General features: G+C 41.8%; 1 protein-coding gene across 1 annotated transcript in view; it reads left to right on the forward strand.

Annotated features, from left to right (window-relative positions):
- MCF2L2 (MCF.2 cell line derived transforming sequence-like 2) overlaps window positions 1–16,545 on the forward strand; it is a 219,525-nt gene that overhangs the window by 15,843 nt on the left and 187,137 nt on the right. Inside the window, exon 2 of the mRNA XM_060298371.2 lies at window positions 9,097–9,180. Within this exon, the coding sequence (XP_060154354.1) occupies window positions 9,097–9,180 (84 nt within the window). The remainder of the gene's footprint in view (window positions 1–9,096; window positions 9,181–16,545) is intronic.

Here is a 16,545-nt window from a genome sequence, read left to right on the forward strand (position 1 = left end):
GTGTATTGTTGGTCAGTGACAGCAGTGGCTAATGACTTGATTCTTGCAGAACTGGATGGTGGACAATATTCTTTATTTTACAGTCCTTTCCCTTTCAGTCTTAATTTCAACCAAAGTTTGGGAGGCATTTCGTGACCAATTTGTCCCACGACACTAAGAATGCTCATTCTTAGATCAGGCGTGGAATTTTTGGATAGGCCACTCAATGCACCATTACTGGACTAGGCCCTCCTAACAATAGCCAGAATCCTCTGGACCCGCTGTCTTACTAGTCTGTTATGGTTCCCTCTTATTGCTTCTTCCCATATCTAGAGTTACACTAGTATAAACATTGATCTTATAGAACTATATATTTGGTCAGTCGTTTCAAGTCACCTAGTCACACATTTGGTCATGCAAGAAACAATCTTATAATATAGGCAGAATACAAGTAATATAGCTAGTAATATTAATAAGGTCATTAATAAATATTTAAGCTAAGAACTTCCATTAGGTGCAGCCCAGTATCTCTGCAGGTGGTCTGACTAGTCTGTTCTGCACCAATTGCTATCTTTAAGGGAAATGATATATTGGCATTTTACATAAAGTTCACCGAAGGTGCCTGCACGGACAAGGTGAGTGGTGGGTCATCATGACCTCTTACGGGATTGAGAAAGGAATGTTATCTTCTAAGGAGTTATATGGCTGGCACCAGAAGAAGAAAAATTGATCTTTATGGTTGAGCAGGTATTTCTGCTATTGGAGAGGTCTGGTTAATGCGTAATGCACACTAGAAAGGAGGGAGGAGGCCAAAGGGAAGAGAAAATTTTTATGTTTAAATTTTTCTTATCTTGCCTTACAATATGATTTTTATTTCATCAGCATGTAGCACAGTGCCCAGTAGGTAGAAAGTGCTCAATAAATGGTAGTATTAATCCTCACAACAGTCCTCTAGGAGGAGACATTATTAATTATTATCCACTCCCATTTTACAGAGGGAGAACCTGAAGGTGGAGGGGCTGGTTAGTGGCAGAGCTGGGATGCAAGTCCAGTTTCTTTCATTCTGCTTCCATAGTACCTGAATGAATGAATACACTGAGAGAGGAAGGCAGGAATGTTTAGCCAGAGCCTCCAGGGCTTTTTCTTAAACAAAAATAAAATTGTGTATCCATCGTATTGCTAAAATGTCTAAGATCCTACCACTTTGATTCCTTTGTTAAGATATTTTTTCCTCTAAGAGCTTTAGAAAGAAATGTATGTGCAGAAACTTTTGGAAGAATGCCATGTCGAATGAGCATTAGTCATAACTAGTCTTCTCATCTCATCACATTAGACCATATTTTGTTGTTTTACCAAAGACACTGCTTCTGACTTGACTGAATGCCGGGCTGGGAGTGGTCCTAGAATGAGAGGATAGGCATTAAGGCATGGGTCCCCAACCCCTGGGCTGTGGACCAGGACCGGTCCGAGGCCTGTTAGGAACTGGGCCGCAGAGCAGGAGGTGAGCGGCAGGCAAGCAAGCAAAGCTTTATCTGCTGATCTCCATCGCTCACCTTACCGCCCGAACCATCACCCACACACACAACACCCCCCCCACCCCCGCTCCACAAAACCGGTCCCTGGTGCCAAAAAGGTTGGGGACCGCTGCATTAAGGGGCCCACACTGAGCACTGGGGTAGGGCTTGGGGGTGCTGGAAGGAGAGGTAAAACAAGTGCTAAAGGTAGGGTTGGCTTGTTTCCCAGGGTGCTGATCCTAAAATCAACACAGCAGGAAATGTAGGCCAAAAGTTTACACCAGCTAGGCCTCAGTTTCAAATATACTTTGCATACATATAGATGATTATTTTTATTGAATGATAGGAGAAGCACTAGGGAACAACTTAAATAAAAAGTTTTTTTTTTTTCCCTGAACTGCATTTTCGTAAGCAATGGGAAAGGAACAAGAATGGTCTAAAGTCTTGGAACTTCAACTTGTGCTTGCTTCTCAGTTGAATTAGCAGCATCAAGAGAGTTTTTTAGAAATGCAGAATCTCTGGCTCCACCCCAGGCCTACTAAATCAGAATCTGCATTTTAAAGCACAGGTGATTTATCATTGTAATTTGAGAGCACTGCTCTGGGGCAGTATTGATTAAAATGCAGGTGGGGTCACTTTGAAACCTAGTGCTAAAATTTGAGAGCCTTAACAGAGGGAGGGATTAGGTATTTTCACAGAGTTTCTTAATTTCTTGCAGGGCTTTGATTGCTTTTTATTCAATATGCCCCAGGCGGCAGAGCTGGTTTGCCTCTCCTGGAGTTATGAAGGACTGCAGGAGAATGTCATCTCCAGCTATTGTTGCTAAGGAGACCCTTTGCATAAAAGCTTCCACCTTGGTGCCTTGCTTGTCTCACGCAAGGGCACATGTGAGATGTCAACAGAAATTAATAAGCTTAAACATTTTTTTTGTAATAAAAAGAAAGAAAAGGGATTTGGATAAGCATTCAAAAACGGAAATCCTTATGCCTAATAATATCACTTCTCAAAGCAATTTTAAACAGGTATTTGCAGAGCCTGGGCCAAGAGTACAAATAGAGGCCCATATGTGGCATTTAAATAAAAAGTACTATTCTTTTAACTTGATAAACACACCCCCATAAGAACAAGATTTAAAGTATATAAAGGTATGGTTTTTATATGACTAAAAATCAGAAAATAGCAAAGATGAATACATTGAATTTTTGCATGCATCTGAGTGTTGTGTTGATGGGCCACTGAAATTTGGATGAGTAATAAAAGATATCCGTAACCCATAAGGCATTAGTTAACCCATAAAATTTGTTTTCTAATCATGTCAGCAAATGCACTATGTTGTTATAATTGAGATTTTCACATAATTTGAGCTCCATTGAGAGCAGTGATCTAAAGTAAATGTGATCTAAGTAAAATGTAATTGTGTTCAAGGAGTTCAAAATTTGAATATATTTGCATCATGAATTGGAAGAAAAAAAGTGAGAATGTTGATGCTCAGTAGTACTGGACATATTTCATTATATAAGAATCTACATGGGGAGGGTGGCAGGGAGGCTCAAGAGGGAGGGGGTATAGGTATACATATAGCTGATTCACTTTGTTGTGCAGCAGAAACTAACACAACATTGTAAAGTAATTATAATCCAATAAAGATGTAAAAAATAAATTAAAAAAAAGAATCTACATCATTCATGCCATGTGAGAGGAAGAATTTGACAAGTTAATTGCTTTGTTTTTCTCTTACTTAAGCACTTCCGCTGCTCAAATCCTCCCAGCACTCTGAAGCAGCGTCTGTCCCTGATACCAGCAGTGGCACAGCCCACAAGCCATCATAGCATTTGGATGCAGTGCGCCTTTTCTTTTGAGGATATAGACCAAGAGATGTGGAGAAGTCTTTCCCTGGAGCCCCAATAGTGTTAAGAGAGTAGCTGTTCAGGGTACAGTGTGTTCTGCCAGCCCTGAGTTCTGGGTCATGAGGACAGAGGCACCCGTGTGGTCTTTAACACATATGTTTATCGGAGGGAGGGTTACAGGGCCTGGGCAGGGGTCACAAGGAAACTTCCTGGGGTGATGGAAATGTTTCATATCTTGATCTGTTTAGTGGTTACATTAGTTATGTGTTTGTCAAAATTCATCAACGTGTACATTTAATATTTGTGCATTGTACTGCATGTAAATTATACTTCAATAAAGTTCTATTAGCATAAAAAATAAACACTACCAGAGCATACTTTTCTCTATGTAAACTAAAGGGAGTAACCAAATAGGATTCCATCACTCTAAAACAACTATTTCTTTTTTTTTTTTTTTTTTTTTTGCTATATGCGGGCCTCTCACCGCTGTGGCCTCCCCCGTGTGGAGCACAGGCTCTGGACGCGCAGGCTCAGTGGCCATGGCTCACGGGCCCAGCCGCTCCGCGGCATGTGGGATCTTCCCAGACCGGGGCACGAACCCGCGTCCCTTGCATCGGCAGGCGGACTCTCAACCACTGCGCCATCAGGGAAGCCCTAAAACAACTATTTCTTGTATTCCTTTCTCATATGCCTGTACCCATGTGCATACACACTCCACCTGCTTTCCTCTTTCTTTCTGAACCTGGCTTCAATCTCACCATACATGTGATTTTTATGTTCTTGAAATTACATCTTAAATCTTTTTCTGTGACATGGTATTCATAATTATACCATGATTGCTTCCATTTTTTCACTCTTATAAATAATATTCCAGTCCACATTTTTATGTATAAAGTTTTTATTTTGTTATTTTCTCAGGATACATTTCCAGATATAGGACGAATGGGTAAAAGGTTATGAAGATTTTGATGACTATGTATTGAAGCTCTGTATTGTAATGGTTACCATGTTGGGCTTTGGAGTTTAGAATGAGCTGGGTTCAAATTCTGGTTCTGCTTGACCTTGGACCAGCTATTGCAAATCTAGCTCCATATTGCTGTTAGAGTTGTTTTGAGGATTAAATAAGATGATGTATATAGGGGGTTTAGTATGTAATCTACACAATAATCACTGGGTAAAATATTGTGAAACTACTTTCTGAAAGGACACTACCAGCTTTACTCCCCAAGGCTATGCAGAAGTACTAGTTTTCGAACAGAACCCCAGCATTGTGTATTATTTTATGGATGAAATGAGAAATTCTATTGCTGTTTTAATTACATTATTTGACTACAAGGAAGTTGGACTTTTTTTTTAAAGACAAGATTATATATTTATTTATATTTATTTTTGGCTGCATTGTGTGTCCATTGCTGCACGCGGGCTTCCTCTAGTTGCGGTGAGTGGGGGCCACTCTTTGCTGCGGTGCACGGACTTCTCATCATGATGGCCTCTCTTGTGGAGCTCAGGCTCTAGGCACACGGGCTCAGTAGTTGTGGCTCCTGGGCTCTAGAGCGCAGGCTCAGTAGTTGTGGTTCACGGGCTTAGTTGCTCTGCGGCATGTGGGATCCTCCCGGACCAGGGATCGAACCCGTGTCCCCTCGCACCGGCAGGCAGACTCCTATCCACTGCACCACCAGGGAAGCCCAGTTGGACATTTTTTAGTGTTCTTGGTTTTTAAAATCTTCTAAATTTCTCCTTAAAAAATTCTTCCATCTGCTTTTCAAGTGCCTCTTACTCAATGTTAATTTATGGACAAACTTCAATACTAAGTCTTCTGGTTCAGGTTAAGCATCCCTGTAGCACAGGAGGCAGTAGAAGAAGTAAAATGGGTTTGTGTTCTTTCTAACCTGTCCAGTAAGAAAGAGAAGTGAAACACAGCATGACCCCAGGGTGCTTTTTGAACCACCCCAGCAACTGATTCCTCAGAGCCTCTGGTCCACACGTGTTTTCTCAGCAGTCACATCTGTTCTAGTTGTGGGAGTGGGAGGGCAGGCTGGGCTGGAGGAGTTTCATTTTAGTGCTAGGGTGCCTTCCTTTACATTGTCTAACTAATTAAACAAGTTATCTGTAAAGTGTCTTCTTAGGGCTGGCTCACAGCTGGTGCTCTCATTAGTGTCACGAGCAGTGGCTGAGTGGAGATCCTGGTCCCATTCCTAGTTCAGCTAACAACCGACCCTTCCATCCTTTCTGCCCACCAGATTCCCTGGGCAAAGTATTCAATAGTAATGCAGCAGGATCTGTCAAACTTGGGTCTGCCTTCCCTCTTGGGTCAGATCATACTTTTACGCCTTAACTTATTAATTAAGTAGTTTGTTTATTTATTTATTTAGTATTTTGGTTCCTTTTCCCTCAGACCATACTTGAGTCTTTTAAATCCCAGTGTGACTGAAATTTCAGAACAGCAAAAGCAGAGGCTAAGGGTTTCACTGCCGTATATTCCTTACTAGTTGCAACAGTTAGACTGCATCAGCTTTTATCAGCCAGTTTCCTGCCCTCTGCCCTGAGGAGGAGGATGCAATTAGTAGGAAGGGTCCTGCCCCAGAGCCCACATTTCTCTCAGATGGGGGTGTGGGGTTTGGGGGGTGGACAACACAGAGGTGTTTCTTGCTGCCTACAACTGAATTCCAATGGGATGTGCTGGGCTGTACTCCATCACCTAGGAGACCTTTGTGGATACTTCCTGCAGTTTTAGCACTGTGGGTCCAGGGTAACATATAATCACAGAGATAGAAAAGAGACAAGTTTTCCCCAGATCTATCTGTAACTTTGCTTAGGATAGAAATTGTGTTGAAATTCAAATACTACTTCACTTTGCCTTGTGTGGGTTACAGAGAGACAAGTTTCTCCCTAATCTACATGCATCAAAAATAGCAAGCAGGAAGCAGGAAGCCTCCACACAGGACAGAGGGGCCTGCAGGGTGCAGCAGGTACCACCACCTCAGTGGGTCATCACTGGCCATGCCCAACTGTTCCTGGAGAAGGAAAAGCCATTTTACACGTGTGGATACTAAGGCTCAGCATGTTCTTGCTGTGGTTGCCCAGCTAGAATTTGGCAGAAACAGCTCTTGGCATGTAGGGCTGAGGCAGCTTCCTTTCCACTGCAGGGGGAGGTGTTCCTTTAGATCAGAGAGCTCCTACACTCCCTTCCCACCCCATCTCTACAGGAGTGGGTAGCAGGGCCTGCCAGCAGCAAGGGCTGGTCTGTGTGTTTCCTCTGGTACAGAGCATAACTGAGGCTGAACTGCGCATGGCCCACAGGTGTCAGGCATCACTAAAAGCTGGGTGTGTCTGAGGTCATCTCCATGCACTGGGTCAGTACTGAGTCTGAGAAACCCTCATGCTCTGTTGCAGCTGGCCAGGTTGGGTCATGAGGTTCCTTCACTGGGAAGTCTTCAAGGATAACCATGTCACTCCCTGGCTGGGGGCCAGGCTGTCTCAGCAAAATCTGGGCCAAAGGCAAACCAGCTCATTTCTATTCTTGGAAAAACAAATGGTAGATTTTAGTCCTGTTCCTTTGGTAACCACAGGAGGCAGGTGAAAATGTCTCTGTTGGAAGGCTGGACAATCCTCCACAGATTCCCAAGATGAGAGACACTAGTCAACGTCTCGGGTGGTAGAAGCCAATGCTCCTCAAGGCCAAGGGTCTAGAAACTCCATCACATTTGCCCTCTTAGAGTCAAGTGATCCAGGGCTGACCCAGGCTCCACACTTAAATTATTGTGTGACCACAGGCAAGGTCACAATCTCTCCGTTTCTTCATTTAAAAAATAAGATGGGACCGGGGGGTGGGGGGATGGTTAGCTTAACTCACTTCTGTTGTTTCTTTCAGATCTTACCTCTTTAATTTAAAATGTTTACTTTAAAGCACATCTCAAATATTGAGGTACAATAACAATAAATTGTATCTTATGATATTGGTTTTTCTTTGGAGTCATTGTCCCTTAAATAGACTCCCTCAGGAGTATTTTTGAGTATGCCACTTTCCCAGACCACTGGGAGATTGTGTTCTGAAAAACTCTTCAGTTACGTAACTCCTGTTTCTGCTTAAGCTTTCTATTTTCTTGTCCATTTGTAATTTAAATTTTATTATGGAAAATTTGAAACATATGCGAAAGAATTTTATAATGAACTGCCAAGGGCCCATCAACCAGTTTCAACAATTATCCGCATTTTTGTCAATCTGGTTTCATCTCCCCCAACCCCCGCCCGCTATTTCCTGCTCCCTGTATGTTTTTGGCAGAAGGGGATTCTGGAATATTTTTAAGCAGATCTCAGACTTCGTATCTTTTTACTGTTAGGGACTTTACTTTGTGTATCTAACAGAGAAGGCCCTTCTTTTTTCGTAAAATATAACTACAGTGTCATCATTGTATACAGGCAGGTTGTAAGAGGCAACACCTGTAGCAGTGATACAGGGGTCTTTGAATTTGTAGTGAATTCACAGTGGAAAGTCCTTTCCTCCAGAAAAAGTGGTAGAATTCACTGAAAAGCGTCTTGGGGTTTGAGCGGCACTTGCCCCACCCCTTAGGAGACTTTCAGAAAGCAAATATAGGCAAGGTCTTTCCAGAGTGATGAATGTGACTAGCGTTTACTTAGCACCTACTATGTATATCACCATATGCATCGTCTCCTGCAACCTTTACACCAAAGCTGAGAAGTGGAAACCAAGGCTCTGGGAGGAGCTTCCCAAATATTACTTTCTGATTGATCAATATTAGAATATCACATTAACCTGGCTGCATGCCAAAACAATAGGTGATACCTGTTTTGCATCAGCGTACAAGGCTATTTGGTTTGTACCTTAATCTAACCTGATGTTTAACTGCTGTAGAAACAATAACTAGTTCATTTTTTGAGGTTCCTTGGCAAATAGTTAAATGAGGATAATAATATTGTAGGCAGAGGGAGCATGAAAATTCCTTCCCCTTCCCAGACCAGGCTAAGAGATGCCACTCAGTCTTCTCCCCCCCTTTCTTTAGTACCCTTTCCCCAAATGGATAGAATGCAAATCTTAGTGCTTATAAATCACTCGTTGTGGTTAGAGGACATTTGCAGGTTTGTGCTTGAAAGGTTTGAATTTTTGCTTTGGGAACCTGTAACCTTTTATTCAGTAAGGAGCATCTTTATTTAGCAAAATGGAGTGTGCTTCGTTAAACATGTTTGGCAGTGGGAAGAGGCTCCTTGAAGTATTCTGGAAGGGGAAAAAAAGGAATGGAGGTGACTAAGAGAAAGACAAAAAGGAAGAAAGTGAGGGAAGGAATAAAAACAAAAGAACCTTCATAAGTCCCAGATTGATTTTCTGACCCAGTTTGAGACGAACTCTGGTAACTTACATTGTTTGTGTTTAAAATGTCCTTCTGCAGACCCAAAGGAATGGGCAGATCTCTAAGCACTTCCCTTGGTAATGAGACCATCCTAGCAGGTTTACTGTGAAGCTACTGAAGCTTAAGCTTCAGGGCCTCTTCCTTGCACTGACCCCTCCCAGAACCTTGGGAGAGGCACTAGAAATGTCCCTGCTCATGTGTATAAGTGTCAAACCACACAAAACCCAGATTCATCCCTGCTTCAGGAATTGAGTTCTCAAGAGAATAATGTGCCCATAACCATATCTTGGTAAATTCCAGACTTCCCTAGTAGTGGAACTTCCCTTTCTTCCTTTAAATTCTCTTTATAATTTGCAAGGATTTAACCTAATTTGTGTTTCATTTGTGCAGATGAAATTATGCAGCAGGAAATCAGGCCCTTGGTGGCAGTGGATATAATTGAACAACTTCACAGACAATTTGCCATTCTTTCAGGTAAGGGGCAAATTCATTTGCATTTCTAGATTTTGTTGGGCGGTCTTGCTGGGAGGGCCCAGCCTCTTGAACTTGATTAACATTATGCTCAAGTCTCAGTCATCCCTTAAGCCTCACCCAGGACTAGAATGAACTGAGGAATATTGAGCGGGAGGAGGGTGGCATCTCATAGATGTTACTCCTTTTGCTGTTGGGTGAAATTTGATCTTTCCCAAGGGAGTACATTTCTTTGAGGTTGTAAAGAACAGAGCTGAAAAGATTTTGAGGAAGGAAAAAGAAATAACTCCTGGACTTCCCCGGTGGCGCAGTGGTTGAGAGTCCGCCTGCCATTGCAGGGGACACGGGTTCGTGCCCCGGTCCAGGAAGATCCCACATGCCGCGGAGCGGCTGGGCCCGTGAGCCATGGCCGCTGACCCTGCGCGTCCGGAGCCTGTGCTCTGCAACAGGAGAGGCCACAACAGTGAGAGGTCCGCGTACTGCAAAAAAAAAAGAAATAACTATTGACATTAGCTGTCACCATGATGTTCTTCCAATATTCTTGTTGGATGTTCTACCAAGATCCAACCTTAAGAGAGTCTTGGTTTTAAGGGCTCATGAATAGTGCTGAGGTTATTTGTTCTCTGAGAGATTTGTCTTTTACTCTTAGCTCTTATGGATCTAATTTTTTTTTTAAAAGCTCCGTAAAATACAGGGTTCTCATTTTAAAAATTTCTGCCTGCATTGCTAATGCTTAGAACAGAGGCTAAAACATAATACATGCTGAGGTTGAAATTATCCAAGTCCTCCTGCTTTGTCCTGTGAGGCTCCCCACGTCCCCAGTATAGGCACCACTGTCTTGACCCTGGTGGGAGTGCCTAGCCAGCCTCCTGCAGGTGAAGTGTCATAGCTCCCCACAGTGAACCTAGGATAGTGCACAACAAAAGGCAGCATGGGAAACTGTCTCTGGGTTTCTGGCAACTGCTGCTATGGCCCTATGTCACAGAAGGCCCAAGGCCAGCATGCATTAAGGTCTCGAATGGATAATGGGGTGGGTTGGGTGGATTCCTATAGTTTTACACCAAAACTCTAATGCCTCAACTCGGAACGTGATTCTGGCATATAAGATTGCACAATGACTCATCTGGGGGAGAAGTCCATTGACTGATTGATACATTTAAATATCCAAAGTTATCTCTTTGAGTAATATTGAGGCATTTCTTTCTATGCTTATTTCTTAGAGGCAGTATAGTGAAAATCATAAACTGGTGCCAGACAGCCCTAGATATGGGTTTAGATTCTGCTATTGACTAGCTGTACCACGTTGGGTAATTTACTTGTCTAAGCTTCACTCTCCTCACTTGTGTAATGAATGGGATCATCATAATTTTGAGGATTAAAGACATAATGTGTGAAAAGTGCTTAGTATTGCAACTGCCAACTACATGTTTGCTCTTTTTTCCTGATATATTTCAATCCATAAAAATGTTTATTTTAATCCATAAAAATGTTATTTTATGAACCATCTAGGTTCATATTTCAACACAATTTGTTTTTTAAAGTATATAACTGAAAAATAATTTTCAGTATGACAGCGTTTTTATAAGGGACCAAAACCATACAGTGAATATAGTGTATAATGCCGCAATTAAGTCAGGAATAGAGGTAATTGTCACTGTTTAATGCAGAACATAGAACTGAAAACTCACACTGGACCAAGAGGACACGTCTGCTTTAGGAAAGGCAGTTTGTGGCAAAGACAGTCCTTTCATTCCTGAGCTTCTTTCGTCAGCTTGTTGCCTCAAGTTTGACCTTCTTATGAGAGAGAAGCATGGATTAGCTGTGATAGCATTTGCAACACTACAAGTCAGGAATATTATCAGCAGCCATGGGGTTCTCCGAGTCAGCACTTTTTTGGAATCAGCGGTCCTGCTTTGCATCTTTAACTGTCCCTCTTCACCTGGCAGAGGCAGCAAATGTCAGCAGCAAGGCTATCGTGGGGGCCTGTGTAGCTGTAGTTGTAAAACAGAAATCTCTGCAATTAGGTCTTTTCCCATGGCTGTGGCAGTCCAGCTGTGGCATCTGCTCTGAGTCACAGCCGTTTTCCTTGTCCTGATTCAGACAAGCAGGGTGAAGATGTTCCAGCTGCAGACTTTTCTATAGATTCCGCTGAGATCTGGAGAGAGCCAGAGGCCCCATCAGCCAGGCATGCTGGGAAAGAGAGGATGGAGCCTTTTTCTCAGTGAAGCCCCAGGTGCCTGGCCTGCTGTGTTTTGTGAGTGTGCTCCCCTGGCTGGTGGAAGAACAGGGCTCATTGCATGATGCCTGACCCAGATTTGTGGCCAGATGGTTTGAAGCCTCTGGATGGCGAGGCCAGTGAGCAGGGCCATCAGCAGGAATTAGATAGTGACCAGGGCTAGGGTATCTGGTGGCTCTGACCTTGGAAGACAACTTGCATGTTCCCAATGAACTTGGGATATTTCTAAGTTCATGGCTTAGCTAGGAAACAAGAGAATATAATCAGGTTAGTGTGATGAAAACACTCTAGGCTTTGGACTCAGACCATCTAGGTTCATATTTCAACACAATTAGTAGGTTGCTCTGAACAGGGTTTCTCATCTGTAAAGTGGGTTGTTTTAAGGATAGTGCTTAGCATAGTATCTGGCTACAAGAGAACTTAGCCTATAGGACATGTCTGTTTGTTTTTTAAAGTATATAACAAGAGGTCTGGAGGTAGAAATTCTTGGTATTTGATGAGTGGCTCAACAACATTTAGGCTGGCATCTTTGTGATTCTCTTGATGTTTCTCTTGTTTTTAAAGTCTTGACCCCAAGATGGTTACTACAGCTCCAGACATCAAGTCTGTGTCCAAAGCAGGAAGAAGGAAAAGGAGCAGTGATGGTTTCTTCTGTTCCTTTTGCCAAGAGAGCAATAACTTTCCTAGAAGTTCTTGGTAGACTTCTGCTTATGTCTCATTCCAGAACTATGTGATGTAGCCATTCCTAGCAGCAAGGGAGTCTGAGAAGGCAAACGTTTAGTTTTTTAACCACCACAGTAGAAGGTGGTCAGGGAAGAGGGAGGTTCGGAATAAATTAGCCATTTGCCAGTGTCTGCCATAATGCCTTTCCTTTAATTATGAGGAATTATCCTTTTATTTTTCTTTTAATGGTTATTTTCCCTCTTGGAATTACTGCCTGAATTTCTCTCTTTCTGTCTCTCTGTCTCTGACTCTGTCTCTCTCAACACCTTTAATCCTTTTAGAAATAATTAATAATGAAGGCATGAAGTACTCTTAGGCTTGTGGAGTCCGACATCTGCCAGCATTTGCACAAGAACGGAGCCCAGGTTTGGTAGAGGTGGGGTTCCTGGGGGCACGTGGGAAGTTCTCACCTGAAACAATGGAGAATGTCAAACCAAGGAAGTGAGCAGAGTTAAAACCGGTATCTAAGTCAGAGATGACAGACTTGAGCTCACCTCCTCTCACGAAAACACCAAAATCACAGCTAACCAAAACACCAAAATCACAGCTAACCGCTGAACCACCATCAACAAAAAAGACTGGAACCTGCTAAGTGAGGGATGGAGCTAGTAACTTGGCACCTGTGAAATGAGAACCACTGCTAGAAGGTCTAGAGCAGTGCTGTTTAATAGAAATATAATGTGACCCACATATGTACTTTTTTCTTTTTTTTGCGGTACGCGGGCCTCTCACTGTTGTGGCCTCTCCCGTTGCGGAGCACAGGCTCCGGACGCGCAGGCTCAGCGGCCATGGCTCACGGGCCCAGCCGCTCCGTGGCATGTGGGATCTTCCCGGACCGGGGCACGAACCCGCGTCCCTTGCATCGGCAGGCGGACTCTCAACCACTGCACCACCAGGGAAGCCCCCACATATGTACTTTTAAATTTTGTGGTAACCATATTAAGAAGGCAAAAAGGAACACAGGAAATTAATTTTATTTATTTATTTATTTATTTTGAGCATTAAACATTTATTTAATGTTTTCAAAATTAATTACATTAGGAAAGAATAAGTAGGATAAAGAGGCAGATGTGGGATTATAGAATGCATCATTATATGCACATATAATGAAAAATTACTGGACATATATAACATATACCCAACATTAGCAGAAATTATCTATGGCCAGTTTATATTGTTCCTTACGCATTTCCATATTTAGTTTTTCTTCACAATAATAATTTTAATCCCTTTTAAAATAATAGCAGGAGGAAGCATTCTCTGAAGGCTTACACACTTCAATAATGCGTTTTTTAGGTTAGGCTGATGTCAGTTACAACAAATTCCCAGCCCCCTGACTCATGATTCTTCTATTTATTTATCTTTTTTAGGAAAACAATTTTAATAATTTTATTTAACCTGGTATAGCTAAAATATTGTTCCAACATATGATCAGTATTCAAAATTATTAATGAGGTATTTTACTTTTTTGTACTAAGTCTTAGAAATCTGTTGATAGTTTGTATTTCCCACTTACAGCACACCTCAGTTTGGACTGGTCACATATCAAGGGCTCAGCAGCCCCATGTGTCTAGTGGCTATTATATTGGGCAGTGCAGGCTACAGAAATGATTCTCAGTCACATTGGACCAAATGCCTCTTTTTTAAAAAATTTTTAAATAAATATATTTATTTATTTTTGGCTGCATTGGGTCTTCGTTGCTGTGTGGGCTTTCTCTAGTTGCGACCAGCGGGGGCTACTCTTTGTTGCGGTGCGCAGGCTTCTCATTGCGGTAGCTTCTTTTGTTGCGGAGCATGGGCTCTAGGCGCGCGTGGGCTTCAGTAGTTGTGGCACGTGGGCTTCAATAGTTGTGGCTCATGGGCTCTAGAGCGCAGGCTCAGTAGTTGTGGCACACGGGCTTAGTTGCTCCGCAGCATGTGGTATCTTCCTGGACCAGGGATCGAACCTGTGTCCCCTGCATTGGCAGGCGGATTCTTAACCACTGCGCCACCAGGGAAGTCCCAAATGCCTCTTTTTTTATAACAAATAATTTGTATTGCCCCTCATCATCCTGAAATGAAATGTATAGATACTGTAGTAATCTGCATTAGTTAGGGTGGGATAAAGAGCTATAACAACTCCGAAGTGTATGTATAGTAGCTCAAATGAACATAGTAGAAATTTAGTTCTTACTCTTGAAAACAGTCCAGCATGTATGTTCAGCATGTATGTATGTTCAGCATGTATGTATGGTCAGCAGACAACTTTTCTTCACGTTCATGAATGAAGCCTCCTTTCACTTTGTGACTCTTACTGATATTATCCATTTTGTGTCTTTCTTATTAGCTGCATCCAGGAAGCAGACAGGGAAAGACAGCATACCACTTCTTAAAAGCCTCAGCTCAGTAAGAGTACGCACCACATTCCATTGACTTGAACCCAGCTCAGTCATGTGGATACACTTAACTGCAAAGGAAGCTGGGAAATGTAGTTTAGCTGTGTGCACAGAGGGTGAACAGCCACCCCCTACTTATTTATGCATATACTTAAAAAAAATTAAAAAATTAAATGTAAACGAGCGTTGTAATGTGAAGGAGAAAGAAAAGGAAACAATAGTAAAATAATATGTATTTCAATATGTATTTCCAGCTATTCTAGAAAAAATAATGAAGTAGTCAGGTGCTTGCCCCTGTACATGGAGTCACCATGAATGTAGCAGGTACAAATGCTGGGATGTGGTATGGGTGACCAGACATCCTGAGTGGCCTTACTGTAGTAGTTTTCTAAAATAATAAACAGTTGTTGACAAAGTTCTGAACAAGGTGGTAAAGTATTATCTTCTGTCAATTTATAGGGTTGTTGCAATTTCTGGAAAATTCAGTATATTTTGAAACACTTTAAAAATATTTTATGATTTGTGACAGCATGGGTGGACCTTGAGGGCATTATGCTACGGGAAATGTCAGACAGAGAAAGACAAATACTTTATGATCTTACCTAGATGTGGAACCTAAAAACTGAGCTCATAGGAGCAGAGAACAGGTTGGTGGTTATCAAAGGTAGGTGTGGAGTGGGGAAAATGGGTAAAGGTAGTTAAAAGGTACAAACTTCCAGATATAAAATAAATAAGTTCTGGGGATATAATGTATAGCATGGTGACTGTAGTTAATAATACTGTATATTTGAAAATTGCCAAGAGAGTAGATCTTAAAAGTTTTCACCACAAGAAAAAAATTGTAACTATGTGAGGTGATGGATGTTAATAACTAAAATCAATTTTGTACACCTTAGACCAATACAATGTTGTATGTCAATTATATCTCAATAAAACTGGAAAAATATTTTTAAACACTTTATGATTGTATGTAAAACAAAGAGTCTAGGATCAGATATATAAATGTATTTTTTAACATACTGAGTTTCTGGTAAGACATTTGGAAATCAAACAAGATGTGAGACAATTAGGTCAGATTATTTAGTATCCCAGGCCCTGAGATTTCCCAGGTGCCTCCCAGGGTGCTCCCATTTTCCCAGCTAAAGTCAGTTCTTTTGGGGAAGAGAAAGGGAAAATAGACGCTGGGAGGCAAATAGCAGTAACCACTTCACTCTCTCTCCCACTGTTGCTCTTCACCATCTTCCTATAGGATTTCCCAATGTTCCAAATTCTCCTCTAAATGATGCAAGTCTTTATGCCAGCCAACACCCAGATCCTTATGGGAATGGTCTTATGTACCCCAAGCACTTGCTAGTGTTTTCTGCAGTAAAGCTAGCATTTAATGTATAGGTAGAAATAATACCAGGAGGAGTGATGTTTATTTTATTAAGTCACCACTGTACAATACTTAGTTCCAAGGAGTCTGCTTTTCTTTACCTTCCTTGAATAGGGCTTCTTTGCACAATCTTTCTTCCTTTTGCATTTCCACGTTTCCTCGCAAGGTGGCGCTGAATGCCTCGTTATGGATGGAGGCTCAGCTTCGTTTCCTTGGTGCTTCTGTCTCTAAGACTAACAGACTAAAGTTCAACAAAACGTGGTGTCCCCAGTTAACCTCGGGCCTCTCTGGTGTTCAGTATCAGTATTAACCAAGATATGAGAAAACTACCCATCTTTCTCCATTTAGGCATGAACACCTTTCATTATAGTTAATGAAAAGGTTAAATCATGAAATGGTATAATCATATCCTTATGAATATTTTACAGTGTTTTGGTTCCTTGAAATATTTTAGCCATTCTCTCAGCAAATATTGTTTGTACAATTTAGTACAGTGTTACAATGCATCTAAATTCAGCCTTACCCGAGATGTAACTTTTCTTAATTAACATTTCTCTGAAGCTTCCTATGATTGTGAAACTAGAAAGAGGAATAATATTTATTAGTCGAAAACTGATAGTATCCTGATCTAAATTGTTTTCAGTCAACATACGAGGCAA

Source organism: Globicephala melas, chromosome 4 (genome assembly GCF_963455315.2).
Source record: "Globicephala melas chromosome 4, mGloMel1.2, whole genome shotgun sequence".
NCBI lineage: Eukaryota > Metazoa > Chordata > Mammalia > Artiodactyla > Delphinidae > Globicephala > Globicephala melas.